The sequence below is a fragment of the Chelonoidis abingdonii genome, chromosome 1 (assembly GCF_003597395.2).
Source record: "Chelonoidis abingdonii isolate Lonesome George chromosome 1, CheloAbing_2.0, whole genome shotgun sequence".
NCBI classification, from domain to species: Eukaryota; Metazoa; Chordata; order Testudines; family Testudinidae; genus Chelonoidis; species Chelonoidis abingdonii.
This window is the reverse complement of record NC_133769.1, coordinates 129,107,532-129,125,741: the sequence shown is the minus strand read 5'-3', so window position 1 is coordinate 129,125,741 and position 18,210 is coordinate 129,107,532. Positions and strand designations below refer to the sequence as shown.

The following is an 18,210-nucleotide window of genomic DNA, read 5'->3' as shown; positions in this document are numbered from 1 at the left end:
ATCTGTCCAGGCAGACTGATAGCCCCATGGGGAGCCCCATAGACATCAACAAGGCTATGCAGATTGTTAGCTGAAGAATTTCCTCTGTATTTAAAGTTTTTTTTCTCTGATTCTTCCAGTACCAAAACTAAAAGTTGAGCCAGTTTGCTTTTCTTTTTGTGTTATCAACAGAGCTGTTAACTAAGTTCTGATTGTAGGATCAGGTTCTGCCCCCAGTTACACCTGTGCACTTCTGTAGAACAAGTGTAGTTTGCATAGGTGTAACAGTGCAGAATATGGCTTAGGACACTTATTGCTCCTGATGGTAGACCAAGCGGGAAGAACCCCTCTTGACCTCGACAATCTGGTTGTGTTTTTGGAACTGGCACTTAAAATAATCTTATTTAAGTTGTTTATTTCAAGCTGCTTGGGGCAGGGACCATCTTTTTGTTTTGTGCTTGTACAGCACCTAGCCCAATGGAGTACTGGTTCATGACTGGGCTATCACAATACAAATAATAAATAATCGTAATAACATTTGATTTGGAGTAAATGTGAGAAAACTAAAAAAAAAAAATTATAAAAAAATCTATTGTCATGCTGTCTATTGTCACCACTGAGAGTACCATCCTCAGGACAGACTGTCAAAAAACAATGCGTAAACTCCAAATTGGTTGTGTGTTCTATATTTAGCAAACGTGAACACCTACAGCGCTGTCATAGCCTTAACACGGAGTCACAGATGATCCTCTTGGGCACCCTGGTCTATCTTGCTGCCCCAGCAAGCTTGCCTTTTGTGACAGATGATCCCTTACACTAAATATCACATCAATATTCAGGTTACTCCCAGTCCCAAAGAACCAGTCACTTACCACAGGTAAATGGTACTTCAGATCTCAAACCAAAGGCAATGCTTGTGGCCAATCCTGTAAACTAAAGGTTTATTAACTGGGAAAAATAAATGAGTTATTAACAAGGTTAAAGCAGGTAAACATACACACACAAATGGGTTACAGACAGGTTTCAAAAGGTAATAGAAGCTGTTATAATATACCAACTCTGTATTATGTTTAGGCTAACTCAGGTGAAACAGCTGAGGACCACTTGCTTATGCTTAGAAATCTTTGCCCCTCAGAATTCAAGCAGCAGAGAAATAAAGTTTCTTCTGGTCAGGCATTTTTATTCCCTTCCCCCACAATTCAAGCTGTGATGGGATGAGGGCTTGTGCATATACGCTCTTCAGAGGTGTGGGAAAGCAATCAACAAAGTTTTTTGTTCCCTGATGTTCCACAATGCCTTGTCTGGTGTCTATAGGCATTCTTGTGTTGGGGAGGAGATAACACCTCTTGTGGTAAACTAATATTTCACACCTGGTCATGCTTCTCCCTGACTGTAGGGGGTTTACAGTCTTAGCAAGCATTTTTATAGTTACAGAGCAAACACATACTTATATCTGTATCCCATGTTACAATAAATATTTAAGAGTAATACATGCAGTATCTTACAAGTATTTTATGAAGTCTTAACATGTATTTAAATACATGCTAGAGTTATAAAAAAAAAAATACTAACACACAGTTGAGCCAGACTGGTGTCCAGTTATGCATTTGTCAGTGTTCAGTGAGGCCTAGGGGCCTTGGCATGAGCTGGCACCTGGTCTGCCACCATCACACCTATAACAGTACAAGGGCATTTTGAATAAGTCTCTTATATTTAGTTGTTTGGTTGTTCAGTTGACTCTCTCATTCTTATAAGAATGGTCAGAGTGGGTCAGACCAATGATCCATCTACCCCAGTATCCTGTGTTCCAACAACAGCCAGTACTTGAGCTTCATGGGGAGTGTACTGAACAGGGAAGTTTGGAGAGATTCAGCCCCATCTTCCCCTCCCTGCTCTGGGCAGTCAAAGACCTACGATTGCCTCAAGCATGAGGTTACATCCCTGACTGTCTTGGCTAATAGCCATTGATGTACTTATCCTTCATGAACTTACCCAGTTCTTTTTTTGAACCCAGTTATACCTTTGGTCATCAGAACATTCCATGGCAATGAGTTCCACAGGTTAATTGTGTGTTGTATGAAAAAGTATTTCCTCTCGTTTGTATTAAACCTTCTACCTATTAATGTCATCATGCAACCTCTGGTTTTTATATTGTGGGAAAGGTGAAATGACCATCATGATTTTATAGACCTCTATCACATACCCTCTTAATTGTCTCTTGTAAACTGAACAGCCCTAATCTTTTTAGTCTCTCCTTGTATGGAAGCTGTTCCATGCCTTTGATAATCTTTGTTGCTCTTTTTCTGAATCTTTTCCAGTTCCGCTGTATCTTTTTTGAGATGGGGCAACCAGAACTGGCCACTGTATGCAAGGTGTGGGTGCATCATAATTTATATAATGGCATTACAATATTTTCTGTCTTCGTTTTTGTCCCTCTCCTAATAGTTCCTGGCATTCTGTTAGCTTTTACTGCTGCTGCGCACTGAATGGAAATTTTCAGAGAACTATCCATGATTGCTTTCTTGAATGGTATCAGCTAATTTAGAACCCATTGTTATATATGTGTAGATGCAATTATTTTTTCCAACGTACATTACTTTGCACTTATTAATGTTGAATGTCATCTGCCATTTTGTTGACCAATGACCCAGTTTTTTGATATCCAACTGTAATTCTTTGCAGTCAGCTTTGGACTTAGCTATCCTGAATAATTTTGTATTGTCTGCAAACTTTGCCACTTCATTGTCTATCCCTTTTCCAGATCATTAATGAATATGCCGAACAGCACAGGTCCCTTTTCTATTCTGAAAATTGACCATTTATTCCTACCCTTTGTTTCCTATCTTTTAACCAGTTACAGATCCATAAGAGGATCTTCCCTGTTATCCCGTGACTAAAGGACTAAGTTTCCTTTAGAGCCTTTGGTGAGAGACTTTGTCAAAGGCTTTCTGAAAATCCAAATGTGCTATATCAACTGGATCACCCTGTTCTACATGCTTGTTGACACCCTCAAAGAATTCTAATAGATTGGTGAGGCATGATTTCCCTTTACAAAAACCATGTTGACTCTTCCCCAACAAATTATGTTCATCTATGAGTCTGATAATTCTGTTCTTCACTATAGTTTCTACCAGTATGCCTAGTACTGAAGTTAGGCTTACTGGCCTGTAATTGCCAGGATCACCTTGGGAGCCCCTTTTTAAAAAATTGGGGTTACCTTAGCTACCTTCCAGTCATCTTGTACAGAGGCTTGTTTTAGTGATATGTTATGTACTACCATTAGTAGTCCTGCGATTTCATATTTGAGTTCCTTCAGAACTCTTGGGTGAATACCATCTAGTCCTGGTGACTTATTACTGTTTAATTTATCAGCCTTTTCTGTTGACACTTCTATGTGGACCAGTACTTCAGATCTGTTACCCACATCAGAACCATTCTTTTTGGGCATTTCCCCTACGTTGTTTGTGGTATAGACCTATGCAAAGAATTCATTTAGCTTCTCTTCAGTTGCCTTGTATTCCCTGAGTGCTCCTTTAATGCCTTGGTTGTCTAGTATGTTTGGCAGGCTTCGTATTTCTGATGTACATAAAAAAAAAATCTTATTGTTAGTTTTTGTATCTTTAGCAAGTTGCTTCTTAAACTCTTTCTTGGCCTATCTTACTATACTTTTACATTTAACCTGCCACAGTTTGTGCTCCTTCCATTTATCCTCATTAGGTTTGACTTGACTTCCAAATTTTAAAGGATGCCTTTTTGCCCCTAACTGCCTCCACCACTCTGCTACTTAACCAGGGCGGTATTCTTTTGGTCCTCTGTCTGTCTGTTCTAATTTGGGTTATACATTTAGTCTGAGCCTCTATTATGGTGCATTTGAGTAGTCCCCATGCTGCTTGCAAGCTTTTAATCCTTGTGATAGCTGCTCTTAATTTCTCTCTAACGAGCATCCTCATTGAGTTCCCCTTTTTAAAGTTAAATGTTATCATGGTAGGTTTATCACCTCTACAAGGATGTTAATTTTAATTATATAATGGTTGCTATTATCGAGCAGTTCAGCTATGGTCACCTCTTGGACCAGCTCCTGTGCTCCACTTAGGACTAAATAAAGAATTGCCTCTCTGCTTGTAGGTTCCAGGGCTAGCTGCTCCAACAAGCAGTCATTTATAGTGTCTAGAAATTTTACTTCTGCATCCTTTCTTGAAGTAATACATACCCAGTCAATATGGAGATTATTTAAATCCTCCATTATTATTGAGCTTTCTGCTTTTGTAGCCTCGCTATCCTCCTGTAGGATTTCACAATCTCCATCACCATCCTGGTCAAGTGGTCAGTAGTATTTTCCTTCTGCTATACTCTTATTGTTCAAGCATGGAATTTCTATCCATGGAGATTCTGTGTTACAGTTTTTCATTTAAGATTTTATCTTATTTGACTCTGTGCTTTCTTTTACATATAATGCCACTCCCCCACTTTGTCATTCCTATATATTTTGTACCCTGGTATTACCATGTCCCATTAATTATCCTCATTCTTCCATTCCTGTTTCTGTGTGACAGAGCTATCTGGGAGTTCTAGTTGGGAAGTTATGGGGAGCAAGAGCTTGAGACAAGATTTAGATTGAGCATCACAGTGGGAAGAAAACAAGCTGTTAAAACAGACTTTCAAGCCTGTCATGCTGGCTAAAGGAAATACTGATGTCAGACAGAGCAGCAGAGCAATCATTTGGTCAGTAATCTTAACTGTGATATCATACTATAAAATCATGACATCATTACATAAGTAATTTTCTAGGAGTTTCTAAAATAGTATTGGTTAGCACTTTCTTCTCCCTCTCAGGCCCAGGCCTGTGCACTAGGATGTATGGCACAAGGGGAGCCTGGCTTTACAGAGGGAAGGATGTGAAAAATATAGTATCAATAAAATGTTTAAGAACTCAGTAAAAACATTTCTGCAGTAGTTTTCTGTGAAATATTTGGCATATGCAGAAATCATGATGGTGTGGTATAAAATGGTTTTACTGACACTTAGTTTGGGTTGACCTATTAAGTTATACTTGGCATCACCGCTTTGGTAATTTTGGGTATATCTACACTGGAAAATGCCCCTCCCCCCTCTAGCCTGTGGCAGTGAGTCTCTGCACCAGGCCTACAGACTTGGGCTCCTGCTTTGGCACTAAAAATAGCAGTGTAGATGTTTTCACGTGGAGTGGAGTTCAGACTCTGAGACCCACCTCTCTTGTTGAGTTTCAGAGCCCAAACTTTAGCCTGAGTAGGAATGTCTCTGCTGCTGTTTTTAGTGCTCTTGTCTGAGCTGAAGTCTGTACTCCTGGATTCTGAGACTTGCTGCCATGAGTGTGGTTGTTTTTTGCAGTGTAGATGTACCCTTGGCTACCTCAAACTTATGCCACTAAAACATTATACATACTTATAACTTTCAAACATGCTCCCCCACACTGCTCATGCTTAAAACTGACTTGTTTAGATAACTATATAACGTCATCTCAGTATTTGCAGTGTTTCATAGGTATTTTTAATACTCAAGAATGCTGCAAATACTAAGGTAGAATTGTTTCATTATCTTTCTCAAAAGTTTTTTATGTGCAACCATCGTACGTAGGTGTTTGTCTGGATTTATGTCTACCTACATAAATGATCATCTCCTTGCCTATGTCCTCCAATTCCAAAAGTTAAATTGTATTAAATGCTGTTAAACAATAATACTTTGGGTGAAAGATGCTACACAATAATAAACACAAGTGTCTTGCACCACTTCATAAGTTTAATGCATTAAGCTTCACAACCTCACTATGACATAAGTAAGCATTATCATCTCCAGTAATAATGGCTAAACTGAGTCACCCAGCAGTTAAAACACTGTCCACTTGACTATATCTTCAGTGTAAAAGAGGTGTGTGTTCAGCACTGTCTCTCTCTCTGTAAAATCCTAGTGGAGACAATGCATTCTAGTTTTACCTCCGTGTAGTTAGTAAAGGGCAACCCCAGGTAGGAGGTGAAGTGTTGAGTCTGACTGGCTGCATTGAGATAAAAATTTACCTGTGCCTTGTCTCACTAGGATTTTACATAGTTTGCTCTATCTCAATGGAAAATCACGCCCCCCCCTCCTCTTTTTTGCAGTGAAGATGTAACCAGCAGAACTGAACTCTGGAATTTTGATTTGCAGATGCTGGCTTTAACTGCTGAGCCAATGTACATAATAGGTGACTGAGCAAAAATAGGATACTTGAGTATAAAACCAGTGCAAAAATGATGAAACAAAGTTTATAATGAATGCCTTTCTTTTTCAGCTTAATCCACACTATCCAGATGGGAATATTGAAGGAAAGGTCATGGTAAGTGGAATGTTTTTCTTTAAATGTACTGCAGGATATTTTGTTGTATTATCAATCTAATATAAAGTATTAGCCCTGGGTGGAAGATATATTTTTGTTTTACTTGCATATAAAACACAAATTATTCAGACTCTTGGTGTCTCATTGTAGCCCATCAGGGTACTGGGAGGTGTAATCCATTAATGTTCATAAAGTGCTTTGAAATCTTTGTGTGGAAAGTCCTATATTACTGGACTGAAGTGGTGGTGATATTTAACTATTCACCTTTTCCTATAAGGCCGAAACATTTTCAATTCTCCATAAAGCAGGAGAAGGAAAGGGAAAAAGAAAAGGGTCACAGAGTATTGAAAAGGTTATGACAGCACTTTTGATTACCATAGCCTCTATTAGAGTAGATTTCCTGCTGCTTTGAATTCTGCTGCCACCACGCTTGGTTTCTCCCATCTACTGTACAAACAAAAGCGCAACTAAGAACTATTGTTAGGAAAACTTTTCTCGTACTTAATAATAAAAATGTTTGGTTTCGAATGCAAATGGAACACTGTGACACCTCTATGCTAGACTGGGGACTGAGTTGTTCAGGGACTAATGGGCTAAGGTGTCTTTCATGTCTTTCAAGTTACTTGGTCGAATCCAGTGTCATATTGGCATGCACCAGCTGGTGATTGGTATTAACCAGTTGATACCGCCTGGTGGTTGCGTATGTAACATTTAATTGGTTGTCTTAATTCTTCCCAATGTAGACGGAATTCCACATTGCCCTTCAGCAAAGAGACCAAGGACAAAATAAATTTGGTTATTTGTGGAGTTCTGAATCTGTGCAGATCACAGAGCAAACAAAGTCTCAGTTCAAAAAGAGCCGACAGCCGAAGGTCTGACTCTCAAACATTTAATCCAGTGCCTGGCACGTACTGGCAAAGTCAGTGGGGCTGTTCATAGCAGTAAGTGTTACTCCCAAATGTGTTTTCAGGGTTGGACCCTTAGTTTATAAGCTAGTACGTAGAGCAATGAGACTGAGCTACCCTAGCATCCCTAGAGATTTTCTTCAGATCATAGTAAAGGCACAATAGAGAGTGTAAACGCTTTGGCTTACAGATCCTACTCCATCCAAGGCAGAGCATATAGACACTGCGGGTATGTCTACACTACAACCAAAAACCTGTGGCTGGCCATGCCAGCTAATTCAGTCTCAAGGCTCGAGCTAAGGGGCTGTTTGATGCAGTGTAGACCCTCGGGCTGCTACCCAAGCCTGAATATCTACACCGCAATTAAACAGCCCCTTAGCCCAAGCTCTGTGAACTCAAGTCAGTTGACATGGGCCAGCTGCGGGTTTTTAATTGCAGTGTAGACGTACCCTCTGTGGCCTAGTACCCTCTGTTGCCTAGGCTTTAAAGATGTGATAGATCATGTTAGCTAGCTCGATCTAACCCACAACTTCTAAAACTCTAGTCACGGCAAGGCAAGTTGTATGTTAGCACATGCTAAAATGGTTGAGTTAAAGCCTATTGGGAATCTGTTACTAACCAATCCAAGTGTTCAAAATAGTGAGTCAGTCCTGTCCCGCTCACCAGCCACAAATCATGAGACTGACTTAAAAACCACAAGATTTTTAAAAATAAATGCGGGGACCTTTTTATTTGCCTCTTGTTTTTTAAACCTTTAGGGCACTTGTTTTCAAGCTTTTCTATGTGCTAAAAACTTCTTAAAATGATTGCTGAGGTTCTGACATAATCACATGACTCCAGGAGTTGAAGCTTTAATAAAAATGCCCAATACTGTAAGGATTGACAACACACTTCCTGATGTATGGCTTTATTGGTAACTCAGCAATACTAATCCAACATTAACCTCAACCTACAGTCACTCCTAGGATTTCCTTCCAGGACCTCCTCTGTCCTAGTTACCTCTGGACCCTTCGTGCGCCGTAAAGGCACAGAAACCTAGAAGTCTAATAAAAAGAATTCAATTTTTTTTTAAACAGCTCATGATTTTTAAGCTAAACGTATTACTTTTTTGGGCTTGGCTCATGATTTTTGAGTGCTTGCCATTGACGAAGTTGGTGTGGGGAAGCCTGTTCTGTTGCTCCCATGCTGTAGCTTCTAAGGTAAAATAAAGTTAGAGGTCTCTGGTCTGCAGGGTTGTCAGTTTGGAAGCTTTTTCCAGTGTATATAAAAAAACAAACCAGAAGCAACTCCCTCATCCCTCCATGCAATATTGGGGTTCATTTTCCAGTGCTCCAATAACTAGAGGTTTGCACTGGTGACAAACAAGCAACCTATTTGCAAGTTAGGCACCCCATTTCCATTGGATTTCAATGGGAATGGGGCACTTAACTCTCTTTTTTGGATAAAATTTTCAAAGTGCCTAAGTGACTTAGGAGTCTTAAGTTCCATTTTTCAAAAGTGATTCTGACACTTAGGAGTCTCAATATTGCAAATATATTACAAATCAATAAGATTTAGGCTCTTAAGGGCCTAATTCACTTTTAAAATGGGAGTTGAGTCACTTTGTCTCTCTCTTTTAAAAAATGTTACCTTTTTAGGCTCTTTTGAAAACCTGCAAAATTGCCTAGTGAAGAAGAGTTTTTTTTAAAAATCCTGTTTTGGTTTCTGGTAATATTTGGCCTTACAATGAATAGGTCAATACACTTGTTACATATTTTTCCCCTCCAAAGCCCAAGAGACCATGTAACATGAAGGTTTTCCTGTAATTTAGAAGCCTTTATTAAATGCTGCCCTCTCCAGCTTTTGAAAATTGTAAGGTTATAATGTATAGTGCATCAAAAAGTCAGCACTGTATGTTACAGCTCCTATTTAAATTCAGAATTGGTGTATTATGCTGCAAAGAAGTCTGTTATTTCCAGTCACACAAATGTACAGCATCCACAGGGACACCATAAACATTGGGAAAATGTCAAGAACAGCTGGGAACCTGGGATTCATTAATTCCTTCCCCTTAAAAGGCTGCCACCTTTGGAAGGGTAAACTAACTCCCCGCACAAATGAATCTTTGTGAGATAGCACTAACTCTAAGTATTTCCAAACTTGCATTTACTGTTGTTGTGATTTTTTGGAGATGATTATTTATTTTTGCTTGAATAAATAGGGCATTTCTGCCATGGACCAAAAGGCCAGATCCTCAGCTTGTGTAGTTTGGCAAAGCTCCATTGAGTTCAGTGGAATTATGCTTTACGCCAGCTGAGGATCTGACCCAGAGAGTGTTTTCTTTCATATATAATTCCCAGGTGGAATTTTTTAAAAAATACTGTCTCTCTAAAGGCTTTTTCCTTTTGGCTTCCAGCAACTGAGCTTGTTTAAAAAAATACTCTCTTAATTAAAATTTCATTATGTGTAATGCAAGTCATCTGGTTTAAACAAGTGGAGCAGTATTTTAAAAGACTCAGCTAGGAATTAATTTGGTAATAAATAATCCAAAAAGCACAGTTTAAAAATAAGTGTGTTTAGCTTTAAAATGGTAGTTTGTCTGTGCTTATATAAAGCCAGCAGTCAGACCACTTGAGAGGCTTTGCATTTGCAGTGTGTGAGAGAGAGAAACACACGGATGCTGGCACTTTATTATTATTCTGCCATTGCACACAGATCTGAATCAGCTCTGAAAACGCATACATTGTTTCTTACAGAATGTCTCTGGCTCCTAACAGAATTGCAACGTGATGTCTCTGCTAAAAATGGGATGACTCACAAATGAGTCAATAGGGAAGGTGTTATAGGAGGCTAACTGCTGTGCTATCTGTCAGCGTTCAGTAAAATGCAGGAGCAAGGGTGGCCATTAATTTACTCTACTTGTTTTTCATATAGAATTTTTTAACTCATCTAACCTAAAGAGTTCTGTTCACATTACTGCCATATGAAAATGCTGGTTTTATCAGAGCCTTCTAAACTGGGTTAACATATTGAGATACTACATTGTACTGGATTTAACAGGCATTTTCAGAAGTCTGGCTGTTGTTAAATTTAATTTCTACTGAAGTCTGTAGAGTATTCATACAGGAATAGGGCATTATCCTGGTCTGTCTCTATGCCACAGGAGGTGGTTTTACCCATTAGAATGCAAACCCAATCTACAATTCCAAAAGAAATGATCTTCCAGGTCTGTTGCATTTCTGTACTGTTCTGTTCAGTTGAAATGAATGCTCCTCCATAAGTGAAGCCACATGCAGGTCTCCTGAATTTTAGGTATAAAAGACTCTGGGGACAGGAAGTAGTGGAACAGTGGGATCTCTTGAGATCTGTGGTGGTGCACAGTTACTAGCAAACCATGCTAGTGGCTGTGAAGTAAAGTAGTCTAGTGGGCACTTGGAAATATCCAGGTATTGGGAAGAAGTCTGATTTTTGCCTGATTTATGTTACCTCTGGCTGGACTATAGTATTTGGCTCCGATTACATTAAACTTCTGTTTCACAACATAAACAAATATTATAGGTTTCAGAAAATTCCTTCCTATATAATATGATGTGTCAGACCAGTGGTAGTAATCCAGTAGCTATGAAAATTTCTGTATTTTTATATATAATCTACTGTAACTGGTTTAAAAAATATGCACAGTGTGCTGAAATTTGCAAGTCATGTAGATTTTTGTGCTGATGTTTTTTTTTTTTCCAGATTGCATGTATTACAGTGTTATCCATTAGTTAGGAGTACCAACTCCATAAAGCTCATTGACAGATGAGGAGGTCCTGGAGGGCACTCCTCCAATCTCGCTGTACTCAATGAAACCTGGATCCCCCTCAAATGCTGTCTCTGCAGCCATCCTCTTTTCTCACATACCTCACACCACGACTTTAAAAACAAACACATAAACAAAGATATCCTAGCAAGGGTGTTGGGCTTTTCTTCTTCCACATTTGCTGCTTCCATTCCCTCTCCTTTCCCCTACCCATCTATGTAGCTAACCCTGACCACCCCCGCTAGTGCCTCTTGGAGTATTCTCTATGGTCCCACACATCCAGACTGCCACTTTTTCTTTTCTAAGGGCAGGTCTACACTACAGCTGGGAGCACGCTCTGAGATTGATCCACCAGGGATCGATTTAGCGGGTCTAGTAAAGACCAACCAAATCGACTGCAGATCGCTCTCCACTCAACCCCTGTACTCTACCCCTGACGTAAAGAGTAAGATAAGTCACCAGGAGAGTTTCTCCCGTAAACCCCCTGCAGTGTAGACCCTGCAGTAATTCGACCTAAGGTACATCGACTCCAGCTACGTTATTCACATAGCTGGAGTTGCATAGTCCATTGGGCTATGAAGGGGAACTAGTTTTATCAGACCTGGTGAAATTAATTGCTAATTGTGATGGCTGATCAACAGGCAGTATCAGTAATCAAAGCACCACCCTGATCATCTCTTGCGGTATAGGTCTTATCAAACAACTAATACAAAGCAAGTGTATCCTTTTTATATTGCTTAGCACATTCCTTGGTTAGTGACACGCTAGAAATCATGTTTCAGATCTCCACTGTCTGATTCTCTTTTTTTGGCATCCTTGGCTCTCCTCTTTTTCTCTCTTCCACGCCATATATGTTGTGTGCCTGATGGGCCAGGAATTGTTAATCTGAAACTGACTGCAAATCTTTGGTAATGTGTATCTTTTAAAGGCCTGATCCTGCAGCCCTAACAGAAGGAGTAACTGTTACACAGACCAGAAGTCCCATTGACTTCAGTGGGGCTATAGATGTGCATACGAATTACTCCTTTCAGAAAGGGTTAGCAGGGTAGAGCCCTGGGAAGTTAGCATTTTGGGCTACATTTACAAAGATGCAGATGGGCATGTAGTGGGTTTTAGGTGTCTGACTCGGATAGTTAAAAAACTGGGCACATGTAGTCTTGAGAGAAGACTGAAGGGGGGGCCTGATAAGTCTTCAAATATGTTAAAAGCTGTTATAAAAGAAGACTGGGACCTCTGTGTCCGCTGACGGTAGGGCAGGGAGAAGTAATAACAGATTCATAGATTCTAGGACTGGAAGGGACCTCGAGAGGTCATCGAGTCCAGTCCCCTGCCCTCATAGCAGGACCAAATACTGTCTAGATCATCCCTGATAGACATTTATCTAACCTACTCTTAACTATCTCCAGAGATGGAGATTCCACAACCTCCGTAGGCAATTTATTCCAGTGTTTAACCACCCTAACAGTTAGGGGATGGGCCTCATCTGCTGCAAAGACGATTCAAGTTAGATACTAGGAAAAACTTTCTAACTATAAGGGTAGTTAAGCTCTGGAATAGGCTTCCAAGGGAGGTTGTGCAAATCGCAGCATTGGAGATTTTAAAACAGTGGTCCCCAAAGTTTTACCTCATGCCTCCTCCCTTACTCTTGTCCATGTCCCCTCCCCCCGGGGCCAGGAGTGGGGCTGTGGCTCCGGGATGGGGGGACGCAGACAGGGGTAGGGGGTGTGAGGCTGGGGCTGGCAGCCAGGGACACGGGACAGGCATAGGACTGGCAGCCAGGGCTCTGCCCATTGAGTCTAGGACCTGTTTCTGTTAGATGATGAGCTCCCTCAATTCCATGGACATCAGTAGGATTTGGGAACACTTGGCACCAGGCAGGATCCAGCCCCCGATGTGCTGTCAGTTTACGCTGAGAATTTTAATAGGGTCCAGCTGGCTGGCTGTGCCGCTGCCACTCCATGCAGTGTCAGGTTGATTTTGAATGGAGCAGCTGCCTTGGCCACTCTCATTTATCAGGTGCTATGATTATGACCACTAATGCGAAAAGAAAACGGACTCTTAAAACAGCAATTGAACTAATCTTTCTTTCTCTTTACATTTTGATTTTCATCCATTCTTCACTTTTATCTTTGCCCTCCTCCAAACCAGTGCAGTGTAATTACATCTGATGGGAGGCCAGGGTCTCCAACTACATCAGGTTTTTGAAGTGCTGGTGTCAAGTAATAATGTACATGGTACTACAGTCTCTCTGCAGGGTGTGACCTGCTCCTGTTATAATGGCTTTCTGAGACCCTGTGTCCATGGGGCAGATTGCATCCTCTATGTTACACCCTCCAAAGCTGGCCCTAACACATCCTCACTAGAATGTAAACGTAAAATTCCGATGTATTACTTGTCCACCAGATAATTGGAGAATTTATTATAGGGCCCAGTGCAAGTAAAAACCCTTGTGCCTAATCAACAGAGAGACAGCGACCTTCCTGCTTCAAAGAAGAAACGACAAGCAGGGGAGAAGATTATGTATACTTTAGTCTCTGTACCACATGGAAATGACATCGCATCTCTCTTTGAACTGGATGCCACCACTCTTCAGAGAGCTGATTGCCTGGTTCCAAGGTAAAATAAAATAAAATAAAATGCTGCATTGACGAGGTTTCTCTCTAGCATTATACTGGTGAGTAAAGCAGAAAAATCAAACATATGCTAGTGTTGTTCTTCAGTTGAAATTGAGGAGCCTTCCCAGATAAACAAGAGATGTATAAAACATGATCCTGCTGCTGTGACTAGATAAAATAATGATAAGGATAAAAGAAGTAAGACTTAAAGGGAGATTGTCAAGATATAAAAACAGCGGTGCAAATGTTGCACAGGTGTAACTGAGAGCAGAACTGGGCCCAGTATGCTGTTTGAAAACAATGTACTATTAATGAATCCGAGAGAATCATTCCCAGTAAATAATTTATGCAATGAATTTTTCCTTGTTTTCTGTGCATGCGCCGCCCATGGCAAAGCATGGTTTCTTGGAATGTATTTGTTGTTCAAATTAATTGAACAAATAGTTTTTGAGGTTTTTACTGCAGAAATTAATTGTGAATCTTTGAAATTTGAACAGTATTGCTTAATTGTGATTGGTCAGAAAAGTCATGAGCGTTTTTTTTTTTTTTTTTCCAGTTCCATGATTGAACATTCAGTCATTTGGGGGCAAATTCTCCTGTGTGTCAATTTTAAAATTTGGTTTCTGGTAATATTTGTGTATGCAACTTTGAAATTTGTTTTCTGTGCTCCTTTTTCCTAGCACAATTCACTTGCTTGAATATTCACAGATTGTGAACATGAAAAGGGAGACTGAAAACTTGGCCAAAGTAAATTAATGTAAAAAAGTAGAATGAATAGTCACTGAAAAATGCTTGCATTAATTGCCTATCTCTAGTTTCTATCACAACCACAAACTGAAAGAATTAAAAAAAATCTAATTCATGCTGTTTGTGCACTTGATTCTCAGCTTATGACTGATGTTATAAGTGCTTATTCATGTAAGCAATCTTATTGAAGTCAAGTTTACTCACATGAGCAAGGGTGTTCAGGATCGAGCTATTAGACTGACTATTAATGTATTGCAGTTCTTTGAGGGTCACAACTCTGCAGAGTGCTGTTCAAATAAAAGAAAAAACATGTTTTCATACTTCGCTGAAATTCATGGAAGTATTTCTGTTCACACTAGATTTTAAAACCTTCCCCTTCTCATCTTGTCCTTAAATAAAACTTTACTCATAGTCTCTCCATCATATTGTCTCAAAACGTTCTGCAGAAAAATGAAGGGTGTAGCTTCCATCACTTTTTCTCCAGCCCTGTTGTTTTACTGTGTTTGTCTTTAGGAACTCTTATGTTCGGTTGAGACACCTATGCACTAATACTTGGGTGACCAGTACTAGTATTCCTATAGATACAGAAGAAGAGAGGCCAGTGATGTTGAAGGTAAATATTGATACAAGTGTACTAACTTCCCAAACTCATTCCTGTAATTGTCTGTGAACGATTTAACTTGCCTACATATAAAGATATATAATAATTCAGAGGAAGATCGAGGATTTCTCCCCAAAATTAAACTCTGTTATAAAAACACACTATTTCAGATTGGGACTTGCCAAACAAAAGAAGACAAGGAAGCTTTTGCCATCGTATCGGTTCCTCTGTCTGAGGTCAGAGACTTGGATTTTGCTAATGATGCCAACAAAGTTTTAGCATCCACTGTTAAAAAGCTGGAGAATGGAACAATAACACAAAATGAAAGGAGGTCAGTAATGGGTTTTTTTTCAGATCACTTTCATATAAAATGGATATGTATGGTATCCAAACACCACAGTAATGGACACACTAGTCTGACGAAGTGGGTATTCACCAACGAAAGCTTATGCTCCAATACATCTGCTAGTCTGTAAGGTGCCACAGGACATTTAGTCGCTTTTTACTGATCCAGACTAACACGGCTACCCCTCTGATAGTAAAATCTAGATAGATTGGTAGGAAGGAAGGTGGTTAGGGTACTAGCCTGGGACTAGAGACTGGCTGTGCTACAGGCTCCCTTGATGACCTTGGACAAGTCATTAATGTCTCCTGTGGCTCACTTCTCTGTCGGTGTAATGGGGACAACGGCACTGCCTTACCTCACAGGAGTGTTGTGAAGATGAAGGCATCGAAGATTGTGAAGTACTCAGATACTATGGTAATGGGGGGACGGGACTTAAAATGATATAAAATAGATGCGAGTTTCAAGATTTATCTAGATTATAGAGCAAACTTTAAACTGTTTGAATTCTGTAACATCTGCATCCAATGAGCCTTATTCTCATTTACATTAAGGACCTTTACCCCACTCTGGCAGTGTAATTTACACCCCTTTACACTGCCAGAAAGGTAAATGAGTGTAAATGAGAATCTGGCTCAACATCAACTCCTTTCCCTTCCATCTATAACCCCCTGTCCTCTTTGTCCCTTCTACTTTCCATAGTCTCTTCCAAAGGCTGTTTGTAGAGGGTCTGCCCTTTGCATTCATCCATACGTCAACTTCAGTGCTACTGGAGCATCTGCTCTTTACACCTTCCCAGGAATTAAGGGACTTTGTTGCACGTTGCTGCCAAATACATCATACTGCTGGGGGTGTATTATGTTAGGTATTTTCAATGCTTTCTGGGAAAATTAAATATTAGACAGTATCTCGGTTTGCTGTTTAATTTGTAACTTTTATTCACATCTTTTTGTTGAAAAATGTTAATTCCTTGGTGATTAAAATTAAGCTTCTATCGACTATTGAATCAAGAGGTTTTCGTCAATAAATAAATAGAATAGAAGGTTCAAGAGTAGATAGAAGATTTATCCTAATGTGGCATGTTGTAATGGCCTAGGCATTGATACTTAACCCTAAAGAGCTGACAAGGCACTTCATCACTGAATAGAGCCAGAGAAGCACAAAGTAATTAATTGGCATGTGACGTAACAGTGCATCTCACTGTTAGCCCTGTGACCGTGAAACACTGAGATTCAGCATCATCTGGTAGTGGGGCTATTGCTGTGATATAACGCTGAAAATATTTCATAGTGCTTTTTGGAGGCTGGCATTATTTGTGTGTCTCTGTGATTTCCTGGGAAAGAGTAGCAGTCCTCATTCTTCCCTTCCCTGTCCCTTTCTGGCTTATAAAGGTAGGGCTCCTGCCAGTACCAAACAGGTTGCTCAGCCCTACATCCGCACCCTACACCTTTTGCTGCTTGGGCAGCACTCGTGTACTGTGAGCCTTGTTCTACTCAGACCAGCTTCCAAGCAAGTTGATGTAATCCAGGAGATCTGCATATGGGCTGAGATTTTCAAAGCGGGCTAGGAAATTTAGCACATGGTTCCTCTTGAGAGTAATGGAAGTTGTGTGTTTTAAATTCCCTAGTCTATTCTTTTCTAAAATCTCAGCTGAATACCCACATGCCTCTAGACCCTATAGTATAGAAACCTGGGTCTAGATATATGTACTAAGCCAAATTCATCTGACACTTTAGAGGTCTGTGGGTTTAGCTGCAGGCACAATTTGACCCATTCCTTGTTGAAAGCTTTTATTTTTCTTTCCTCTGCTTTCCCTAGGAGCTGGTCACAAACACCCAAGGTTTAGTTACTGAGCCCATGTGGGATCTTCTTGGCTTTTTGCAGAGTTGCTCATGGAAAGTCTGTAGCCCTTCTCAGGGATGTTTGTTAAAGTGGGGTCTATTGTCCATTTGAAGTTAAAAATTCCATCTATATATGTTCTGCCATATGAATGTACAACTTACTGTTTCCGTCTGCCTCCTCCAGGATGGAGAAGCCATTTTCTAGTATTAGAAGAACCCCTTCCCTTTTGGTGCTCTTTACCATCAATCACCCTTTCCCTTTAGCAGGGAATGCAAGACGTAGTCTTTTGCAAATCCACCTTCAATATCTCCTTGGCCAGTAGGTGTACAGAATAGGAGGCGGATGCTTGCGTGCTCTTCCACCGCACACAGTGCTTCCTATCTAAAGTGGCCAGCATTAGTGGTTACCTGAAAAACTAAGCTGCATATGAAAACATCTTGCTGCTGTCGCTGGTGTATTTGTGTAGATTACTTATTTCTGGATACTGTCCATCAGTTCAACTTGCTTCCTGTTTAGTTGTGGTTCTTTAATGCTATGGTAAACATCCTTGTGATGGTTTTAAGCCTCTGCTGATCCAAAGTCTTGAATCCTTAAGCACATGTCAGGCTTGGCTTTGCAGTGATTGAAGTTCTGTTGTGCCACAGAAAGCCTGTTCTAAAATGTATGGATTTATTTTTTAATGAATCCTAGCAAGTGTTGAACTGTATAGTAATGATTTCTCTACTCGTTCTAGGTTTGTAACCAAGCTGTTAGAAGATCTCATTTTCTTTGTTGCTGATGTGCCTAATAATGGGCAGGAAGTTTTGGATGTGTTGATCACCAAGCCAAACCGGGAAAGACAAAAATTAATGAGGGAACAAAATATATTGGCCCAGGTATGTTTTGGATATTAGCAGTTTGTTTATTTATGTACATATGGGGGAGCTCCTGAAGGAAGGTGGTTGTTTAATTAAAAAGGCTACATAGTCCTTTGTTAACGTCCACTTGGGATTTCTAGGTGTGAAATTAGCCACTCAAGGCTCACCTATTGTTGCCTAAATGAAAAAAGGAA

At 40.1% G+C, this 18,210-nt stretch overlaps 1 protein-coding gene across 1 annotated transcript in view; it reads left to right on the top strand.

Annotated features, from left to right (window-relative positions):
• ITPR2 (inositol 1,4,5-trisphosphate receptor type 2) overlaps positions 1–18,210 on the top strand; it is a 357,167-nt gene that overhangs the window by 98,814 nt on the left and 240,143 nt on the right. The window contains exons 10-14 of the mRNA XM_032767262.2: positions 6,281–6,325; positions 13,476–13,627; positions 14,887–14,986; positions 15,145–15,305; positions 17,893–18,034. Of these exons, the coding sequence (XP_032623153.1) occupies positions 6,281–6,325; positions 13,476–13,627; positions 14,887–14,986; positions 15,145–15,305; positions 17,893–18,034 (600 nt within the window). The remainder of the gene's footprint in view (positions 1–6,280; positions 6,326–13,475; positions 13,628–14,886; positions 14,987–15,144; positions 15,306–17,892; positions 18,035–18,210) is intronic.